The 19,264-nt window shown below is 43.1% G+C and overlaps 2 protein-coding genes across 6 annotated transcripts in view; one reads left to right on the forward strand and one right to left on the reverse strand.

Moving 5' to 3' along the window:
* The first annotated feature begins 73 nt into the window (after positions 1-73).
* Positions 74-4,409, forward strand: uck1 (uridine-cytidine kinase 1). Its single transcript, XM_085464096.1, has 7 exons — positions 74-275; positions 680-839; positions 1,434-1,530; positions 1,622-1,764; positions 3,241-3,335; positions 3,442-3,490; positions 3,601-4,409. Exons 1-7 carry the CDS (start codon positions 186-188, stop codon positions 3,792-3,794), a joined length of 828 nt encoding a protein of 275 aa, XP_085320222.1. The 5' UTR covers positions 74-185; the 3' UTR covers positions 3,795-4,409.
* A 76-nt stretch (positions 4,410-4,485) lies between these two features.
* rapgef1b (Rap guanine nucleotide exchange factor (GEF) 1b) overlaps positions 4,486-19,264 on the reverse strand; it is a 44,836-nt gene continuing 30,057 nt past the window's right edge. For 2 of the 5 annotated variants that reach the window (XM_085464092.1, XM_085464091.1), the window contains 16 exons: positions 17,584-17,745; positions 15,718-15,864; positions 15,101-15,193; positions 14,040-14,119; positions 13,718-13,823; positions 12,961-13,036; positions 12,529-12,617; positions 8,976-9,064; positions 8,695-8,880; positions 6,944-7,028; positions 6,736-6,830; positions 6,500-6,578; positions 6,312-6,413; positions 6,116-6,213; positions 5,908-6,036; positions 4,486-5,699 (listed from right to left, as the gene is read on the reverse strand). In XM_085464092.1, coding sequence (XP_085320218.1) covers positions 5,549-5,699; positions 5,908-6,036; positions 6,116-6,213; positions 6,312-6,413; positions 6,500-6,578; positions 6,736-6,830; positions 6,944-7,028; positions 8,695-8,880; positions 8,976-9,064; positions 12,529-12,617; positions 12,961-13,036; positions 13,718-13,823; positions 14,040-14,119; positions 15,101-15,193; positions 15,718-15,864; positions 17,584-17,745 — 1,767 coding nt within the window. In that variant the 3' untranslated portion in view covers positions 4,486-5,548. The remainder of the gene's footprint in view (positions 5,700-5,907; positions 6,037-6,115; positions 6,214-6,311; positions 6,414-6,499; positions 6,579-6,735; positions 6,831-6,943; positions 7,029-8,694; positions 8,881-8,975; positions 9,065-12,528; positions 12,618-12,960; positions 13,037-13,717; positions 13,824-14,039; positions 14,120-15,100; positions 15,194-15,717; positions 15,865-17,583; positions 17,746-19,264) is intronic. The other 3 variants (XM_085464093.1, XM_085464094.1, XM_085464095.1) reach the window with 3 other exon arrangements.

Here is a 19,264-nt window from a genome sequence, read left to right on the forward strand (position 1 = left end):
TTGTTGTTGTTATTTATTTTTTTTAAAAAACATTATTGCGCTCCAAATGACCCTGTGGGCGTTCCGTTGGGAACGACTAATCTCGCGACATCTCGCATTGTCGCGTACTGTAAACGTGTAAACATATATGACAAGTAGTTCTCAGCTAAGCTAGCTATATTTTGCAGTCTATAGAATTGACTGCAATGGACACTGCAGGAGCCCAGGACGAGGCGGACAGGCCCCGCCATCGGCCTTTCCTGATCGGTGTCAGCGGAGGAACGGCCAGCGGCAAGGTCCGTCATGTTTAGGGCTTGTATGTGATTTAGCATCCCGGCTAGCTTTGCGTACTCTGCTATTGGCGCCAATATTAGCGTTTATCAACCTGACAAAAACAAATGTCACACTCACTTACCCGGGAAATACGTATGTTGGTCATAATTACATGTCTGCTGTGTTCATTTTATACTATATTTGTGACCTGGTGGCCCAAGACTTGTCCAGCTAACTAGCCGCTGTAATGAAACTGTCAGTTCTTTATAGACCTGGAGTCAGCTAATAAATACCGAGGTCACTGATACAACGTTTCACTTCAGACTGTTGCTCTGGACATCAACTAAAACAGAATTTAATATTGTGCTTTAATACAATCAAAGGCATTACCGACAACAAAAGTCGATTTTTATTTATTTATTTACAGTCGACCGTCTGTGCAAAGATCATGGAGCTCCTGGGTCAGAACAAGGTGGACCACCGCCAGAGGAAGGTGGCAATTATAAGCCAGGACTGCTTCTACAGGGTCCTGACTCCAGATCAAAAAGCCAAAGCGATCAAAGGCCAGTACAACTTCGATCACCCAGGTAGGCTCATGCTACAAGTAGGATTTTTCCCCCTCTGCCAAATCTGATCACGACAGACCCAGTCGGTGTATTTGTAAGATCACTCTAATAGAGGTATAGGAGAGTTAAAAACCTACCTGTATTGTAAAATAGCATGCATATATATTTTGTTATGCTGTTTTAAGGGTGTTGTTAATTATAAAAGACATCCAGATATTGTTACTGGATGATCTAACATCTGTAGTAAATATAAAAGTCCTGTGGAGGAAAAAAAAAAGTAAAAAACAATCAGGAGCAAAAAACCACAGAAACAGAAAATTCAAAGTCTGACATGATGAATTGCAATGCTTAGATTTTATTTAGAGTTTGGGATTGCTATTTCTGAGCAGGTGACAATATATGGGCTGGAAGCAGTGCTTTAGTTAAGTACACTTGTGTTAACACGTGTGGGTTTAGTGGGTAATGCTGAACATGGGCTCTGTGAAATTATGCTCCTTACATGCCTCGTATTATGTACTTCACATATTTATTGATTTAATCATGTTTTTGCTGTTTTATACAGTGAATTAGACACATAAGGCTACTCCTTCAGTGTTTCGGTTTAATGTCTTTCAGAGGCATTTGATAATGAGTTAATGTACCAAACGTTGAAGGATATCGTGGAGGGGAGGGTAGTCGAAGTGCCAACATATGACTTTGTCACCCATTCCAGGTAGGAAGGAAGCTCTTTGTGGTTCTAAGCCCTGATATTCTTTATAAAAAAATAAAGTCCTCTGTCCTCACCTCATTTATTGTGTTTATAGGCAGGAAGAGAGGATCACAGTTTACCCAGCGGACGTAGTCCTCTTTGAGGGGATCCTCGTTTTCTACCCACAGAAAGTGCGCGACATGTTTCACATGAAGCTGTTTGTGGACACAGATTCAGACGTCAGACTGTCTCGCAGAGGTATCGGTGACTCCCTTACACATGTGAAAACCAAACCAAAAATTTATGTTATTAAAAAATTTTTTTTTTTTAATGTTTCTTAAGATTTCAAAACTTTCAAAATAACATGAACAAAATAACTTTCATTTACCAGTCTTTGTTGATTTTCTATTAATTTCTAAGTTTAAGATGTCAAACTGTGCTATTTGTTGGGATTATTGTGGTTTGGTAACAATACGATGATCTAATCCATAAAAAGCTTTATCATCAGAGGCTAAAAATAGAAAACTTGCCAGCAGAACTAAGGGGGCTCATTTTGTTGGCTGACTGGCCAGGTCAGGCCCAAATGTGTATTTGGCTGAGCATTCAACCCTTACATCAGAATCAATTAGCTGAAAAGCTGGCATATCTTGCTGTGGTGCAGTGAACAGTATTTGAAAGTCATGTCCTAAAGAAATGGGGTGAAAAGATCCAACAAAAGCCTGACACAGGATCTGGCCCTTCAATAGATCTGTCACTGAAGCTTCATCAGAAATGGTCTCAGTGGAAGGGTGGCTGTCAAGAAGCCGTTGTTAAGGAGGGGAAACGGGAAGAAAAAGGCTGAGGTATACCAAATAACAGAAAAACTACACTGTAAATCAGTGGCAACAGGTCTTAAGGCGTGATGAATCTGAATTTCTAAATTTTAGGTTTAGATGGCTGTCTATATACAGAGGAGGTCAGGAGAGCGTTTAGTCATCTGCCCATCACAGCGGAGGCTCTGTCATGGTTTAAGGCTGCATTTCGACCAGTGGCTTTGGGGATCTTGTCAAAATTAGGAATTATGAACACAGAAAGTTGCAGTCAGAAGTTGATTGAACATACAGAACCATCTGGAAAATGTGTGATATAAAGCAGCTTGAGTTTTTATCATGACGATGATCTCAAACAAACTATTAATGCAGCAAAAACACAGATGGATTAAAAAACAATCATACAATGGAACATTATAGGTCATGGATTGGCCTCCCCAGTGTCCTGATCTGGACATTACTGAAGCATTGTGGGATCCTCCTGACAGAGAGCAGAACAAAAGGCAGCCAACACCCAAAGAAGCCTGGAGCACTATTCCTGCAGGCTACTTACAGAAATGACAAGAGCGAGACCTGTGTTCATCAGAACTAATATTCCAAATCACTAGAACTCAATTTTTCTTTATATACGGGTATTTCCATGCAAGTTTGAATCAATTACTGTACCCATTTCCTATTTTTTTTCTAGCAAAATATAAAGAAACTGAGGATGACTCACAAATTTTGTACCATAGTAATATTAATAGATATTACAGACAGTGAAATGAAGAGAACACAAATATGGGAAAGTCCAGTTGTTCTTGATGGCATCATCACTTGTCTTTGGGATTCAGTTTTTGGTCTAATCTTTATATGCTGCATCACATTTTTACAGTTGATATTACTTCATATCCTACTTTTTTCTTTTTTTTTTCTCCTCCTGTAGTTCTGCGAGACATGAGCAGAGGGAGAGATCTCGAGCAGATTCTCAGTCAGTATACAACATTTGTGAAGCCAGCTTTTGAAGAGTTTTGTTTGCCTGTAAGTGTGGTGGTCAGCCCCGATTATGCGCTTATTTGTTCAGCATCTTATTCTGTTAAGCAGACACACATTACATTTGTTTCTAAAGACATTTTGTTCTTCCCAGACTAAGAAGTATGCAGATGTCATCATTCCAAGAGGAGTCGACAATATGGGTGAGTGCTTTTTCCTTAAGAAAATAAATACATTTCAGCATTTTCTTGCTCTCTGTAGAGTCAAAAAAAACAGAAAAACCCCCAACTCGTTTTTTTCTGATTTCCATCAGTGGCCATTAACCTCATTGTGCAGCACATCCAAGATATTTTAAACGGCGAAATCTGCAAATGGCAGCGTGGATCCGTGAACGGCCAAGCACGTGCTCTTAAACGGGTCCTGTCTGAGCAAGGTGACCTACAGAACGGATCCGCTAACGCCCCAGGAAAGAGGGTCCTCCTGGAGCCCAGCAGTCGGCCTCACTGAGACTGTATAGATTTGAATCGATTGGCTTTGAGCTTTAATCACTGCTACAGATTGTATTTAATTTTTTTTTTTTTCTAAATGTGAAGTGTGTTGGACACGCTCTGCATTATTTTAAAATATTACCCATAATCACATGTTGCAGGGATTTAGTGCTGCAACGTCTTTCCCATTTAACTGCAGTTATTGGTGCATTAACAGACTCTTGAATATGTTTTTTGTTTTTAAACAAGCAGTCTTCCATGATGCTTTAATTTGTTTTTTTTCTTTCAGTGTTAAGTCCAGTCATGTGACCTGTGTCTGAGACTGGAGGTCTTATAATTGAGGGTAGGAAGTGTTTCTGTACAGTAGATGCTGACCTATAGTCATGCTTTTGCACTTGGAGTGACCCTACTGTTAAACTGAGTCATGCTTCTTTATTGCTTTCAGATTAATATATTGAAATGATAATGCAGATGTCTTGTACGTTTCTCTTTTAAATCAAGTCAGAGCCAGATGTGTTGCACCTAGTTTCATATCGAGCACATCCTTAATTATTTAATAATGGATCTATGCCTTAATTTGTTTACTTCCACTCGTTATTTGTGTACGACAATAAACGGAAACTGTTAAACTTTATTCAAGTGTCAGTCGATTTGAGAAAAGGAGGGTGGGGTGGAATGGGGGTGGTGGATCTTGTGACCAACACAGTGTGTATAGAAAGAGCCGTTTGCTTTATTGGAGTTTGAGAGCACAGTGTGAAGTGTTGGTTTTATCCCCAAAAAGGAATAAAAAAAAAAAGATTTTACTACAGCACATTTTTGGAATGACACACACACACAAGTCACAGAGGACTTCAGTCACACAGTCTTTCACACACTAACATGACCGGGACGTGACTGTGATTGCCTGATGGTTTCTCTACACTTGAACACGGCACTCGATGATTCAGAATGATGTACACAGATCACAGCATCTTTAGTTATTTATCTTCTTGTGTTTTTGCTTTGCTTATCTTTTTTTTTTTCTTTCAAGTGCACGTGTATGGCACTTGGGAGAAGCGGAGCTCTTCTCATAAGCATAAACATCCTTTTTAAGAACAAAAGGAGCACTGTATATAATACATTTCATAACCATACATGATTCTTACACAAAAATGTTGCAAAACAGGTTTCCAGTCTATCATGGCCATCCTCTCCTCTAAGTCCAAATCTCCCACCTCCCAGCCTCGTGCCCACAGCGAGCCCTCGGGGGTCTGCGGCCCGCCCGTAGATGTCACAGTTTGTGTCAGGCTGCCGTTTGAGGGGAACTCGAGTAGGGAGAGGGCTGAAGAAAACCAATAGATGGCACATACATGAGGAAGAGGAAGGAGCGGCTTGAGAGTAATGGACCATTCAGCTCACACACTCACACACTCGCGCAGCAGCTCCACTCTAAAACAGAAAGCCCAGGGAGCAGACTGGTCATTTCCGTAGTGTCTCCCTGTGATTCTTCCCCTCCTTGGCACCGGTCTACCTGTTGTCTCGCCGCAGCCACAGAATGTCTCCAATAATCCCAATTATAATCTCCCCGAGCAGTAGAGCTCTTTGTAAACCTCGATGACGCTTCAGTTGTCTGTAGTTTGTTCTCAACCCCCTCCCCCCACCCACAATGAGTCTCCCATCAGCCTCTGCGGGTAGCTTCTGTTTGTCTCTCTTTCAGTCTGTAGTAAAGTGGAGTTAGTGTCATGAAGCACAGTTGGAGGTCAGTGTTGGAGGCCCTCCTCCCCTCCGCGGGCCCTAGGTCTTCTCCTCGCGGTCCGTCTTGCGTCTCGAGATGTTTCTGGGTTTTATCTTCAGCGACAGCTCCCAGAGGGCCTCCTCGGCCAGGTGATCGCTGAAGTCGTTGAAGAACGAGACGATGTCTTCGTTGCGCTTCAGCTCATAATGCCTGAGATGAGGAGAGGTAATTCATTACTGAGAAAGCAAAGCAGTCTGTGTGAAGATGACAGCCATGTTTTATGACATTAAAATTTAATGGAGAACAAAGCAGGAACACATTAGCGTTCCTTCCAGTGGCAAACGATGATGACATTTATTGCTGCGATTGATGTGTTCAGTGGCTTCTTATTAAATCCTACTTATTCCGATGGACCTACACTTGTTGGAAGCGCCGCATACTGTCCAGAATGTTGAACTGCTGCCAGCGTTTGGAGAAATTGACCTTCCCGTCGATCAGGTCAGGGTTCCCCAGGTGGACGAAGGTCAGGTCCTGGAGGATGAGACCCCTGTGGAGAAGAGTGGAAGGAATAAATCAACCAGTCGTGGGTAGACGCCCATCTCGATGAGTCATGCGCATTTACTCACAAGTACGGGATGCACGGGGGCTCCACTTCAGCCAGTGCAGCTCTGTATGCCCTGAAGGAGGAGGAGCTGTCGATCAGCGTGCAATACTCCTCCAATCCCTGAGGGAGAAGATGTGGGGATGTTTATTAAATTAAATAACAGCTGTGATACCCGAGGAGATTTTTAATTTCTCTTCCTAAATTCGCAATCGTCTCACCTCTGAGGTCTGCTTCTGCCACTCCAACCTCCTGATGGGGGCCGAGTCCAAAGCAGACAGTATTGCCAAGTAGGAGTTGAAGTTATTCAACTTTCTTAAGTGCTGTAATAAAAATAAATATGACTGTTAAATGCTGTTAAACAGGGAAACTCCTGATGATTTGTAAGGTTTGTAAGACTTAAACCAACCTTCATTATCTTAATGAACTTGAGAAGCAGCTTTTCTCTGTCTTGAGCTTTCTCTTGCTGAATTATCAAAGAGCGAACCCTGCAAGGAGACAGAGAGAGACACGGTGGGGTGTCGGCGTTCATTGAGGCGAGATGGTATGAGACGAAAGCCACAGAATTTAATTATAGGGGAGGAGATGTTGAGTTAAGCGTTACAGTGTCTGATGAGGTTTGTGTTTAGTTTTTTTTTGTCATACCAATAGCTCATGTTGTTAAAGTGCTCTGTGAACTGAGTCAGGTTCGGACTCTTCTCCTCATTCTGCTCCTTGGCCCAAAGTAGAACTTCGGGAATCTGAAGGAAAACACAGAGGAGAGCAGAGCACAAAGTTGGGATTGATTATGTGTCAAAGCACAAATGATCGGCAGATCGGTGAAAGCTTTAACGCAGCAACGAAGGCACCGTACCTCAATTTTATAAAAAAGTTCAGCGTCGAGAAGTGTGAGCTGATCGGCGATCTCGTGACTGCGAAAGTCGTGAAGAGTTCCAGGCCTGATGAAAAACACACAAATCATTAGATGGAGTCTGAAACTGAAGCGACACAACCTCCTACTTTCCCATCTGTCCCGAAGAGCAAAAAAGCCTTACAAACACAACAACAGTCATCTCGAGGTGCTTTATGCTGTAAGGTAAAGACCCAACAATCAGACAACCACTTTGACCAAACTCTTGGTGACAGCGGGAAGGAAAAACTCCCTTTTAACTGGAAGAAACTGCATTTATGGCAATTGCTATATGTCAAGGCACATCCCCACAGGAAGTGACTAGCAGAGACAAAAGAAAGTCAATGACATTCACATGCCCACAGACAAAAAAACACTACGTGTCATGTGTAGTGGGTGGGTACTAAATGAAACTTTCCTCAACTTCAAGGGGGATAGTTGAAATGGCTGCCAATTAGATCGCAGGATACCAATGATTGACAGGTGACAGGGTGGCAAATATACAACACACACAAAGCAGAACCGCCAAAACTGTAGTTCTAGCATAAAAGATGGATGTAGTGGGTGCTGCTATACGTCGTGTGGATGAGTGGCATAATGGCAGCCCTCCCTGAACCTGAGTCTGTTTCTGCTGGAGGTTTCTTCCTGTTTAAAGGGAGTTTTTCCTTCCTATTGTCACCAAGTACTTGCTCATAGGGGGTCACCTGATTGTTGTGACTTTCCCCGTATTACTGTAGGGTCTGTACCTTACAATATAAAGCGCCTTCAGGTGCTGTATGAATAAAATAAAACTGAACTGAAGACTGTTGCAGGGTTCCTGGGTTCAACTTTGCCTCAGTGTTACTGCAGAGTCCAGAATCAATGGGTGACCTCACTGCGGCTATGTCCATCATTTATATACAGGCTATGATTCAATTCATTCCAAAACACTTTACAAAACAATTTAAATGGAAACTGTGGTGCACTGTTGTGGCACACAGCTGAGCCACTAACTCGGCCTTTTTAATATAGCGGATTGATACATAGTGCACACATAGCTGCTGATTGGGTAACCCTTTTGATACAGCTACCAAATGAGAGAAAACAAGCCATTGCACAATCTTTCACACCACTTGAGGGACACGTTGTTTAATCCAGAAACCACAGAAAAACTGTGCACCGCTTTCCGATTTTTTATTTGTGTCCTTGATCGTCCCCGCCTGGCTTCACTCCTGTTAGCGCTGTCACTGTCCACCTATCCTGTGCCAAACTGTCAGTGCTTCAACCTTCCACTGCTCATTAGAATTCATTTACCTGGACTGTCTGATCATCTTCACTTTCATCACAATTACTAAGCTATTTCTTATATTACCTCAAACTGGTCGACTGATTATTAATTAGTACAGAGAAATTATTTTAATACAGCACCCTGTGTCGATAAAATAGCTGCTTAATGAAGTTAAAATGGAATCTGATATTAAGATACATCTCAGTACACAACGCTTTACTCCCCAAATGTTTAACTGCAGCCATGATATCATCTGGGAATCATTAAATTGGTTTAAGATTCTATGACTGCAGTCTTGTGGTTTCTGATTGCAAGTCTGCCAGGCACTGAATCCAGCCCTGCTTGTTATCCTTAAAGGTACAGAGCTATAAGAGAAGCACTGCATTTTTCCGTCATCCCCATCCCCATGCACGCCTCAAAAAGACTTGACTTGAAACTCCCACAGTACCTTGCAGAGACCCCTCGTGCCGCGAGGGGCTTGAGTGAGTTAGTGTAACGCAGCAGCTTCTTTTGCTCCACCTTATCCAGGATATTCTTGCGGAGCACACGGGCGAGACTGAGTTCGCCATTACACACTAGTGTGAACACCAGGTCCATGAGCTGTTTCAAAATGTCCTCGGTCAGCTCTACCAAGCTGGAAGACACAGAAGGGACGAAAGAAATCTGTCAGCTCAATAAAGCAGTTAAAAGGTAACAAAAGAAGGACAACGGGGAACAATAACTACTCACCACAGCTCATCTACCACACGAACCAGCACAAAGAACGTGTTCTTGCTGACTCGTTTCTTGAAGGTGTCTGGACTATGGCAGAACGTGGTATATGTGCTTTGTGGTTAAGGACAGTGACAACAGTGTTTAATGTGGAATTAAAAAAAGAAAAAGCTTGATACTTCATGATACTTCCAAGAAGTGGCAGATGAATGAATCATCAATTCATCAGGGACTTGTCCCAGTACGGTTCTTACCCAAAATAAGTGAACTATGAATACATAACATGCTTTCCCTTTTAAAAAACAATGCATTTCTTCACTCATTTACTTCAATCAGTTACACTGCTTGTTATATCACTTCTGCATTACTCTGCAACATCACGGTGCAGAGTAAACACACACACCCACATATCTAGCCCTATCCCAACCAGGAGTACATACACAACATCTTTCTTTAATATTTAAGTATAAGGACAAAGTCAGGAGTGAAGAGCACTTTACAAAAAACTGTCATGGCAACAGCAGTGTACTGTAGGGATACTTACAGATAGATAATGCTCCCACTATTTTGTGTAAGGATTCCTAAATAGAACTGAAGTCATGTTTGCAGATGGTTTTCCAGCTTTGGTGTGGTTTTCCCTTTACAGTCACATTCTTTTCCCTTTATGTAGTAAATAAATTCAAAATAATTTGCTTATTAAACGGCATCAAAGGTATGTTATGTACATTGAAGAAATCAAGAGTCACCTTAGTTCAGACAGGCCACTGAGCCAAGATTTGGATAAAGAACCTTCTACTCAATCAGCTGGCAAATCTTATATGAAGAGTGCTGTTTGCTTTAGCTCGACTTCTGTAACTGCAGAGCTGTAAGCCACTTTGATACCCACCTCCACTTCAGCTTCTCTTGTTTTCCTTGATTCCTGCTCTAAGAGTTGTACTGTGAGGTGAGAATAATGGGTACCTGTCTAGATCACCAAGGTAACTTGTGTGTTCGGCTTTTTGGCTTAAAAATTGACTGTGGGTGCCACATTTTCTCTGTTATTTCAAACAGCATCCTGTAAGTCTACACAAGGAATATGTATACATGCAACCATGAGGTTTGAAGTTACAGCAGTGGAAACCATGCATCGCATTTTTTCCTGGAATTTGCAATACAGAAAATCTTTAATTTCTTGTTATGTTTGGTCCTAATCTGCTGAACAGTCTCCCACACTCTGCTTTTATTAATCAGTGTCCCACTCTGAATGCTGAACTATGGTGCAGGGCGTTTTTGCAGAGTCATTAGCCTCAACACATGGCCAAAATACCTGCAGAGCTCTTAACGGTTTTATTGACAACTGCTCTTTGTCTTTAAAGTTGAGCCAATATTGTAAAGACCTCATCATCATTTCTGACAACCGCCTGAGCCTGAATAATTTGTCAAGTCTTGTTTTATGCAGCTTAGGAGTCCCAGCAAGGTCAGATCAATTTTATCCAAAAGTATAGACGCTTTCATCTCCTTTAGGTTAGATTATTGCAGTTTGTTATACAATTGTTTGTGGAAACAACGTTTACAGAGCACAGCTGGACTAAAATGCAGTGGCCAGACTTCTTTACTAAAACCACACAAAAAGCGAACACTTCACCCCTGTTTTAGCTTCTCTTCAGCTAATTCTAAAACACTAACTTATAATTGTGTTAACTTATATTGTGCTGTGGGTTTGCACCAAAGTACAAAGTGCACACCAAAGTGTATCATCTTTCCCCAGCAATGATGTTTTAATTATTTTATATTTGCTTTTAATTTACCTGTTTTCTATTTTTAATTTTCTTTATTGCTCACTTTTAATCTCCTTGTGCTGCCAGTATCTTACACCTATCACCGTTTCACTTTTATCTCTGTTTGTCTTGTGATGCACTTTATAATTTCGATCTTTCAAAGGTTCTATTTAAATAAAGTTGATTTTTTTTTCCTTATGCTGCTGGAATTGCAGCTTCTAGAAGACAGATCAGAAAACTGACCACATAGATTTTATTGGGCATGTATCATCAAGAATTCCTATTTAGTCAATAAGGCTATGAGACGGAGTCAGAGCTGAACACATTGATCTGCCTTTAAGGCTTATGCCTTTAAGTTTAAGAGCTCTGATGTGCAGCAGTTACAGCAGCACAGAGAGCACACAGAGCAGTAATATAAATATATTAACATATTTATATTTCCCCTCTGTGCGCTTGTGTTGAACAAATCATGAAATGTGCAATTTTCTGCAGCATTACTCTCCAGTCTTCAGGACAGTCTTATGATCCATTTTGTGGAGAAAGAGTCAAACAACACGTCAAACATCCCTTTTACAGGAGCCTGAAGCAGAAAGCCTGGGTTAACACACAAAGCTGATAACCACCATTGTGACACTTATGATCTCCCACTGGAGTTTTAGGTTCTGGCAGGCCAGCTAATGCAAAGCAAGCCTCCCCATATCCACCATGCTTAGAAAAAAAACACCTTTTTGAACTCAACCTGGAGCTTTGCTTAAGTTCTGCAGATGTAAGCGATGATTTTTTTGACTTGTCCTGTCTGAACTCAGAAAACACAACAAAAAAAGTAACTGATTAGACAGTGTAATGGGACCGCTTTATGTCTACATAGACATGCATCATGTGACTACATCACAATGGCATAACAAATACACATTTTCTCTAAAATTCAAAGGCATGTGTGTTTGACACAAGACTGTTTTTGCCTGTTCCCTTTAGCTTTCTGTGAGCCTCAGTGTCTTGTATAAACAATGATCGTCATTAGGCAGTAATCACTGTCATTACCGCGTTGCTAATTAATTCCTGCAGTAAAAACAATAGAGCTGTGACTAACTTATTATCAGATATTCCACTGATGATATGCTCAATCAGTTGATTAACTGTCTAGTCATTAAGACATCGGGACAAAATGCAGCTTATCAAAATTTCCCCGAGTAGGTTTGCAGTGACACAAGTCTGCAACACACATGATTAAGAACGATTTATTAAAGCATCTCCTAATTTGTCCAAATAATAAGTTTGGCCATATAAAGTTAATGATGAAACACTGCAGAAGTAATGTGTTTAGTCTTCAGTGGAGTGCTAAATATTAAGTCCAATCCATGTGATGTCTAAAATCCATCCATCCATCCTCTTCCACTTGTCTAGTTTAGGGTTGGAGGAGGTGGGCTGGACCCTGTCCGAGGTACCACAGGGCTGGACAGGTCGCTAATTTGTCGCAGGAGCAACACAAAGAGACGGACAACCATTCTCACTCACATTCACTCCTAGGGCCAATTTAGAATCACTAGTTAACCTGAGAGAACCCACACTGCCCCTAATGTCTCAGTTTTTTTAATCATTAAAAATAATAATAACAATTAATAAAAAATAAAGAAATAAAATATAGGAAAAAAAGTATGAATATAATTTAAGTGAAAGCTCTAAAACGAGCAAGCAGGATGAACAAGGGTCTCCTTGGTAAATAAGGATTAAAGTGAGAGAAAGAGCACTCTGTCAACAACAACAACCAAACAAAAAAAAAAGGTCAGAGTGACATGTAGAGTTATTTGAAAAGGATATCTGTAGTGTAGCTTCTTAATGAGGTCCTCTGGGGTTATAAAAGTCCTATATGTAGTCAGAAAGGCTTCACAGTACAAAACGAGATCTGTCGGGCAAGAACAGAGGGAAAAAGGCAGCGTGTTTCAGTCGATGTGCAGCCAGTGTTTTCAGTTACTTAATTAAAGCTGACAGCACATCAAACGTGAAGGGCTGACACGCTGCAAAAAACTGAACCGCAAAGAGACAGAAAGCTATTTAAAACACCGTTCAGAGGAAAAATAATAACACAGCAGTCGAATTTAAACAAGTACACATAAATCTGTCTTTGACTCTAATGTAAACGCACAGCTGTCAAAGCTGGCAAAACAAATCTGTGCCAGTGACCCAGAAGCACAGTGACACACTGCACAACATAACGACTGCGATGCTTTGCGTGTGCTGTACTGTACCTTTGCGGTCTGTTTCTGTAGCGTGGACTAATAGGATGTCCCCTGATCCGGCGCGGACGTCGGGGCCGTCGTCATTCTGCGAATATTAAGTAGCGGGCGAGGTGCGGCAGAGAAATACGGAGAGGTGGGTGAGAGTGAAAGGAGCAGGAGGAGGAGAAGAAAAGAGTGGTTAGACTTGGGATGGAGTGATGCAGTCTAGCCCAAAATGAAGCACGCACATTTCCTTCCCCCTCCCCGACCCCTCCTGTCCTGCACCAGCTCCCTAACTGATGACGGAGAAAAAGTCTAGATCTGTGCGTGACAAAGATCGCCTCTGCTGCAATATTTCTTGCACGACACCTCTAAATCTCAGCAAAGCTTTACACCTTTTCTCCTTACATTTCTGATAGCTCCCCGTCTCCTTTTTTAAAGCATTGCTGTCACACTGGCCCTAACCTTGCAGAGTGGCGAACAGCATTTTCACACATCTGTATCTCTGTATCTAACCCTCACACTGCACCACACAGGACAAAGGAGGAGGATGGAGCAGCAGCAGAGCAGTCAATTTTTAGATCTGCAGTTTTGGAGATTGAACTCCAGAGGGCAGCCACGGCTGCTCTCGGGATCTGATTTCACATCTGAATGACTCACAGCGACCTTTTACCCTGAGCTGGACTAACAGGATGAAGCGTGCTTTGTACGCTGGTGCTGCTGCACACTTCTGTTGTCGGTGGATTTCTAAAAACAGCACACAGGCCTCAAACAGCTGTCCCCTTACTTCTTGTTTTAGTGTTATCCTGCTCATGATCTCCTTGTGGTCTATGAGGGCGAGCTCGTCCACATCTTCTTCATCGCTCCCAGCTGAATCAGTTGCCTTTTGCCTTCTGAAAAACCACACACACACACACGCACACGCACACGCGCGCGCGCACACACACACACACACACACACACACACACACACACACACCCATCATCAAACATGTTCAAAATTCACACTGTGTGCAAGAGTGGAAACAACTGATCATTTTGCAAAACATTATATTTCACAGTTGTGCTAACTAGCTCATCAAATGTGAAGAACATCCTTTCTGCAATACCTTTCCTTATCCTCTTTGTTATTGGTGGATGGCATCTGAGGGGTGGGGTCTTGAAGGACATCATCAGCCGCGATTGTGTCCTATTTGTGGAAAGGGGAGAAAAATAAATAATTAAATGAGCATCTGTAACATCATCACTGATGAATGACCCCCAAGCAGCAACAGGAGGCTGCGTGGCTGTTGATGGCATCAGAGGGACCACTAGGACCTCATGCAACATGTTGGCAGAGCAGAAATGGTGAATGGTTTATCTCAAGGTTTACAAAGGATGTTGTCCCCATTAGTGCTGATGCAGATAAGGTGTAATGAGCTGGGGGGGTCAAATAATGAAGCTTTCCTTCGTTGTGAGTAAGGAAAAACCCGACAGATGATACCCAAACCAGAACAACACCACAGGGTAGAAGCACCAAATGTAGAACCACAAACACAACCACACTTCCATACATCATCCTAATCCTTTGTTCTCTCTCTTTCTCACCTCACCCCAACATGCCTTATTAAAATCCCAAATGCACAAGCTGCCCCAAGGGAATACAAACACCACTGTACACGCACGCACATACACTTGTCGCACATGCACAGGTGCACAACAACTGTTATGAGAAGTGTTACTGGAAACCATTGAGAATCCCTCAGCAGCGACATGTTAGGTGTTAGATTTGAACATGGTTAAACGCTTGTTACAGTTAAAGCGCAGCCAGTGAGAGAGAGAGAGAGAGAGGAGGGCAATCAGCAGCCAGGCATTCATAACAACATACACAACATGGACATCTTTTTTTCCCCCCACAGACACCAGCCGGAGCACACGAGTCCCTTGCAGGCAAAACCCTGTGAACCTCAAGTCATGCTCAGTCAGGTTTGGCCATGTTCACATTCCATCTCTTCGCCATCGCTCCAGGAGGTGAATCAATAAAAGCTGCTCGGCGCGCAACAGATGTGAGGCTGACATCTGCCGACCGTCGCTCGAAATCCCTCCAATTGATTCATACCCCTGAAGTGATGGGGATGTGCAAATGGAATTGACCTTTCACCTCCCCACCCCGTGCCGGTCAGCTACTTACTCCGAGGGAGTGAGGCAGCTCCCCATTGGCCTGGCTGGATGAGTACAAGTTGACATACTCCCCCTCCCCGCCCTCGTCGTTCGCGCTCTCGCTCTATGGGAAGAGAGGAGGGACACAAACCGAGGTGTGAGGGCGGCAGAGAGTGTTTGCTAAGGGTGGAGCAGACGCCGAGTGAGAATGTGTGGCTAAGGAGGAGAGATAGCAGTCTAGTCGAGGTCTGGCGCTCTACAGAGTGATGTGCCTTCTAGTTCTGCTTACTTGTGACCACCAGGTGGCGCTGGAGTGCGTTAGATACAAACAGGTAATAATATTTACTGGCAAGAAGAACATGCAGTGCAACATGCTCCGCTGGGATTCTTTTAAGGACCAATAATCAGACAGCAGACAGCTTGTGAGCAGTGATAATGACAACAAGATACCACTAAGAAAATGAGTCACTGCGTTATTATTATATGAGCAACAATACTGTACGCCAAACAGCTGTGATCTAATACCAATCTGCCAGGGGAAGGGATCCAGCATCACATTTTTCCCCCCTTTTAAATCTGTTTCACAGAGCTGGTTCAAAAGTATTCCTGCTTGAGCTTCCAACATCTGTCCTTTTTTTGTACGCTCACCGCTGAGGTGTGGAGAGAGTCAGTGAGAGAAGACTCAGAAGGAAGACAGACAGCCATAGAACCCACTGAGCCAGCCAGGGAACCGTTGGGCCCGCCCCCGCTGCCATCCAGAATGGTGGCATTGGTCAAGGCAACCTGGTCCAAGCTCTGTGATTGGTGGAAAAGAATGAAAGCAAGAAAGAAGACAAAACAAAATGAAAAGGAAAAAAGAAGAAGAAAAAGACAGGTCTAAGAGATCAGAAAGAAGGAGGCAGAGCAGGTAGAAAAAGATTCTGCACAAAGGGAAAAAGACAGCGAGGGAGGGGGGCGTGTTCACCTCATACCTCCAAAACTTCCATTAGCCTTTGACTATGGGAGTGATGTGCCTGAACATGAATTGCGCGCACACACACACACACACACACACACACACACACACACACACACACACACACACACCCCTAAACTAAATACAACATAAACATTTCCAGAGGGGTAACATGGAAGCTATAAAAAAAGGGCTTGGCTTAACAAGGACACGGATAAGCCAGCATCAGCTCTCAGTGTGCATCTATGTTTCAACAAGCGATGTCTAAATGTTTGGTGGTTCATGTGGCCACTAAATAGATGCCTGGCAGCAGGGAGGGAGCAGTAACTTGTTCTAACATGTTGCACATAGCAGCCCTGTCTCAGCATACCAGCACAGAGTGGTGCAAACACATAGATCACTGGCAAACACGCAGACAAATGAAATGGCACGCTCATGCACAGCCGAACAGAAACCGGAACCGAAGAATCTCATTCTTCTTTTACTTTGCAACGCAAATCTCGAAAATCCTCCCAAATCTGTGAAATTCCTCTCCGCTCCTTTAACACGTCATCCCTCTCGACATATGCAAAGCTGCTTTCCTGGAAGGCGCCCCCCCCCTTGACATTCCCCCAAAAACCATCATGCCCTGACGATTTGAGGAATGCAAACATTCCACAGAAACTGGCAAATGGGAGATGTGGAAGTGTGCATGTGTTTAGGAGAGAAAAAGGCGCTCCCAGCACGGAGGTGAGAGGGACAGGGTTAGTAGTCGAGAGGCTTCACGGTGGAGGGTGAAGTAGGAGTGGAAGGAAGAGCAGTCGAAATGGAGGGAATGTGTTTTCCATCAGATCCATCTGCTGCTGCATTCCATTGGAGATACCCTGAGGGAGAGCCACACCATGTCTCAGCGTGCCTCACACACTGAGGGATCACCATGGGTCAACTCTCCAAAAAATACTGACCGGAAGGCTGTGACACACATCCCAAATCTACTACAAAGTGCTTACTTGAACACAGCACTGATTAGCCTCAAGCTAACCCTTAAAGAAGAAGCTGATGGTTGAAATGAAACAAAAAAAGACCTGACACACTCTCATGTGATGTTCCAATGGGCTGCTTTGTACCTACAACTCAATAACTGAGGCACACTGAAAAGAAGAAAAGGATCAAATACAACCGGTAGAGGAAGGCTTTGCACACAAACTCACAAGCTTTGCTAGCAAGAAGCTGCACTCAACTATAACAAATTACTCCACAGACTCATTACCACGCAAAGCACACAATAATAAACAATATATATATTTTTTAAAGCAACAACAAAAATCACACAGTTAAAACAAATGCACGCATGGATGGGTGGAGCAGCAAATCTAACTGCACAGCAAACAAATCACAAACGCCTGAGGGTGTAGTCAGGAACGTCAATGGTGCAGGCGTAGATGGACAAGACTGTATTTACATATGAAGCACACACACAGGGTCAAGCTACCCCTGGACACAGCACCCAGCCAGAGTGGAGAATGGAGAGTTCAAATGCACGGGGTGAAGGAGGGAAGGGAAGGGGGGGGGAGACTTACCGTGGGTGTGGTCATGGACGCCTGGCCAATCAGGTAGGAGTTAGAAACCGATATGCTGAGGCCCAGCCCAGAGCCCGCCTCCTCCATTGCCGCCACAGACGGCTGGAGGTGGCAGGAGAGAGAGGAGGAGGAGGAAGAAGAAGGGGAAGAGGAGTGGGAGGCCTGAGAGGGAAACGAAGACAAAGAAAGAAAGAAAGAAAGAAAGAAAGAAAGAAAGAAAGAAAGAAAGAAAGAAAGAAAGAAAGAAAGAAAGAAAGAGTGAGAATAAGACGGGGTTGAGGAGAGGTGCAGATGTGGGTGTTAAAAGAGAAAAAGAGAAGAGGGGACAGTTGATTACACTAGGAAGCGAGACTGTATTAGAGCAGATTTAATCAAAGGTCAGCAGTGGAGCAGTGAAGTTAAGTGGTAAAAGCGTAGGAGGTTTTTCTAGTACAGCTGAGAAGCATCAGCTCATTGGCTGCAGATGGAAATACAAGAGAAGGGAAAATGTGTCTGATTTTGAATCTTCTCTATTGTGTTTTCCTGGAAAACCTTAATTACTGCAGCACATGTGACGTGTTCAGGTTACACGCATTTATATTGACTCTGACAGCCCACTACACCTTTTGATGTCCTGAGCTTTAAGAGCTTTACAGAAACCAGGCCAGCTGCAACACGCTCTAAACAGAGCCAATATGATCCGCTCTAGTTTTTTTTTTTTTTTTCCCCCCACCCATTTCCTTATCCACACAGCGGCTGAATTGACTTTTTTTTTTTTGCAAAGCCCTGTAAAGTTGCCAAGGCGTGTAAGCCTGGAACATGGGTTTATGGAGGAGGCAAACAGGCTTAGTCCACTGGGCCACGAGCTCATCAAGTCCAAAACACGAGGCCAGATTAGGCCTAGGGGGCAGGAAGGCGGAGATGAGCGCGGCCCGACTGTATGCTCAGACAAAAGAGTGATAAAAATAAAAGTTGGGTGCCTGGCTCAAAAATACACAGGGGTCGATGGCAGAAAGGGGACAGCGGATGAAGGTAGTGGGTCTGGGTAGGCAGCCATTCAGCCACAAAGTCTGTTTCTCTCTTTGTGAATTTGTTCTGTACCCCGGAGAAGCATGTCATCTGCTTACTGTCCACAAATGCGCAGTCATATTTGTGGACAAAAGACGATTGTGTTTCTGGAAATGTGGCAAAATGTGGATCATCTACCGTGAACACAAAATATTTATAAAGCTCTCTAGTGGTGATCGTTAAACATTTTAAAAAGTCACATTAAAGGCCCCCAAAAAACCCTTGTTTTAAAAATCAAAACATTTTCACCACTACATAAAAATGAAGGCGCCAAAAACTCAGCTGATCTGCTTCACTAGGACTGCGTGTTCCCCACCTCATAACTGCCATTAAACTACAATCCAAAAGCTGTTAAAGTGTGACTGGTGCACAAAAAGCCCCTCTTAATTTAAAGTGGTTAGAGAAGCACAGAGAAAATAACTAAGATCACATGGAAAGTAACCAATAATGTTCCAGGTTTGGTAGTATATAACGAGCTAGTGTGAGAACGCATTGCTTGATAGCAGTGTGCCCTTCTTTTGCTGTGACTTATCCTGGTGTGTGTCTCCTCCACTCTCTCCCCACTGACTCATTGTCAGACGGTTGTCTCAATTAACCCAGACGCCGACCCAGATTAAGATAAGTGGTCTGGATC

This window comes from Copadichromis virginalis, linkage group LG7, assembly GCF_057382275.1.
Source record: "Copadichromis virginalis isolate Kocher_CV1m ecotype Utaka linkage group LG7, C_Virginalis_male_GT1.1, whole genome shotgun sequence".
Lineage (NCBI taxonomy): Eukaryota > Metazoa > Chordata > Actinopteri > Cichliformes > Cichlidae > Copadichromis > Copadichromis virginalis.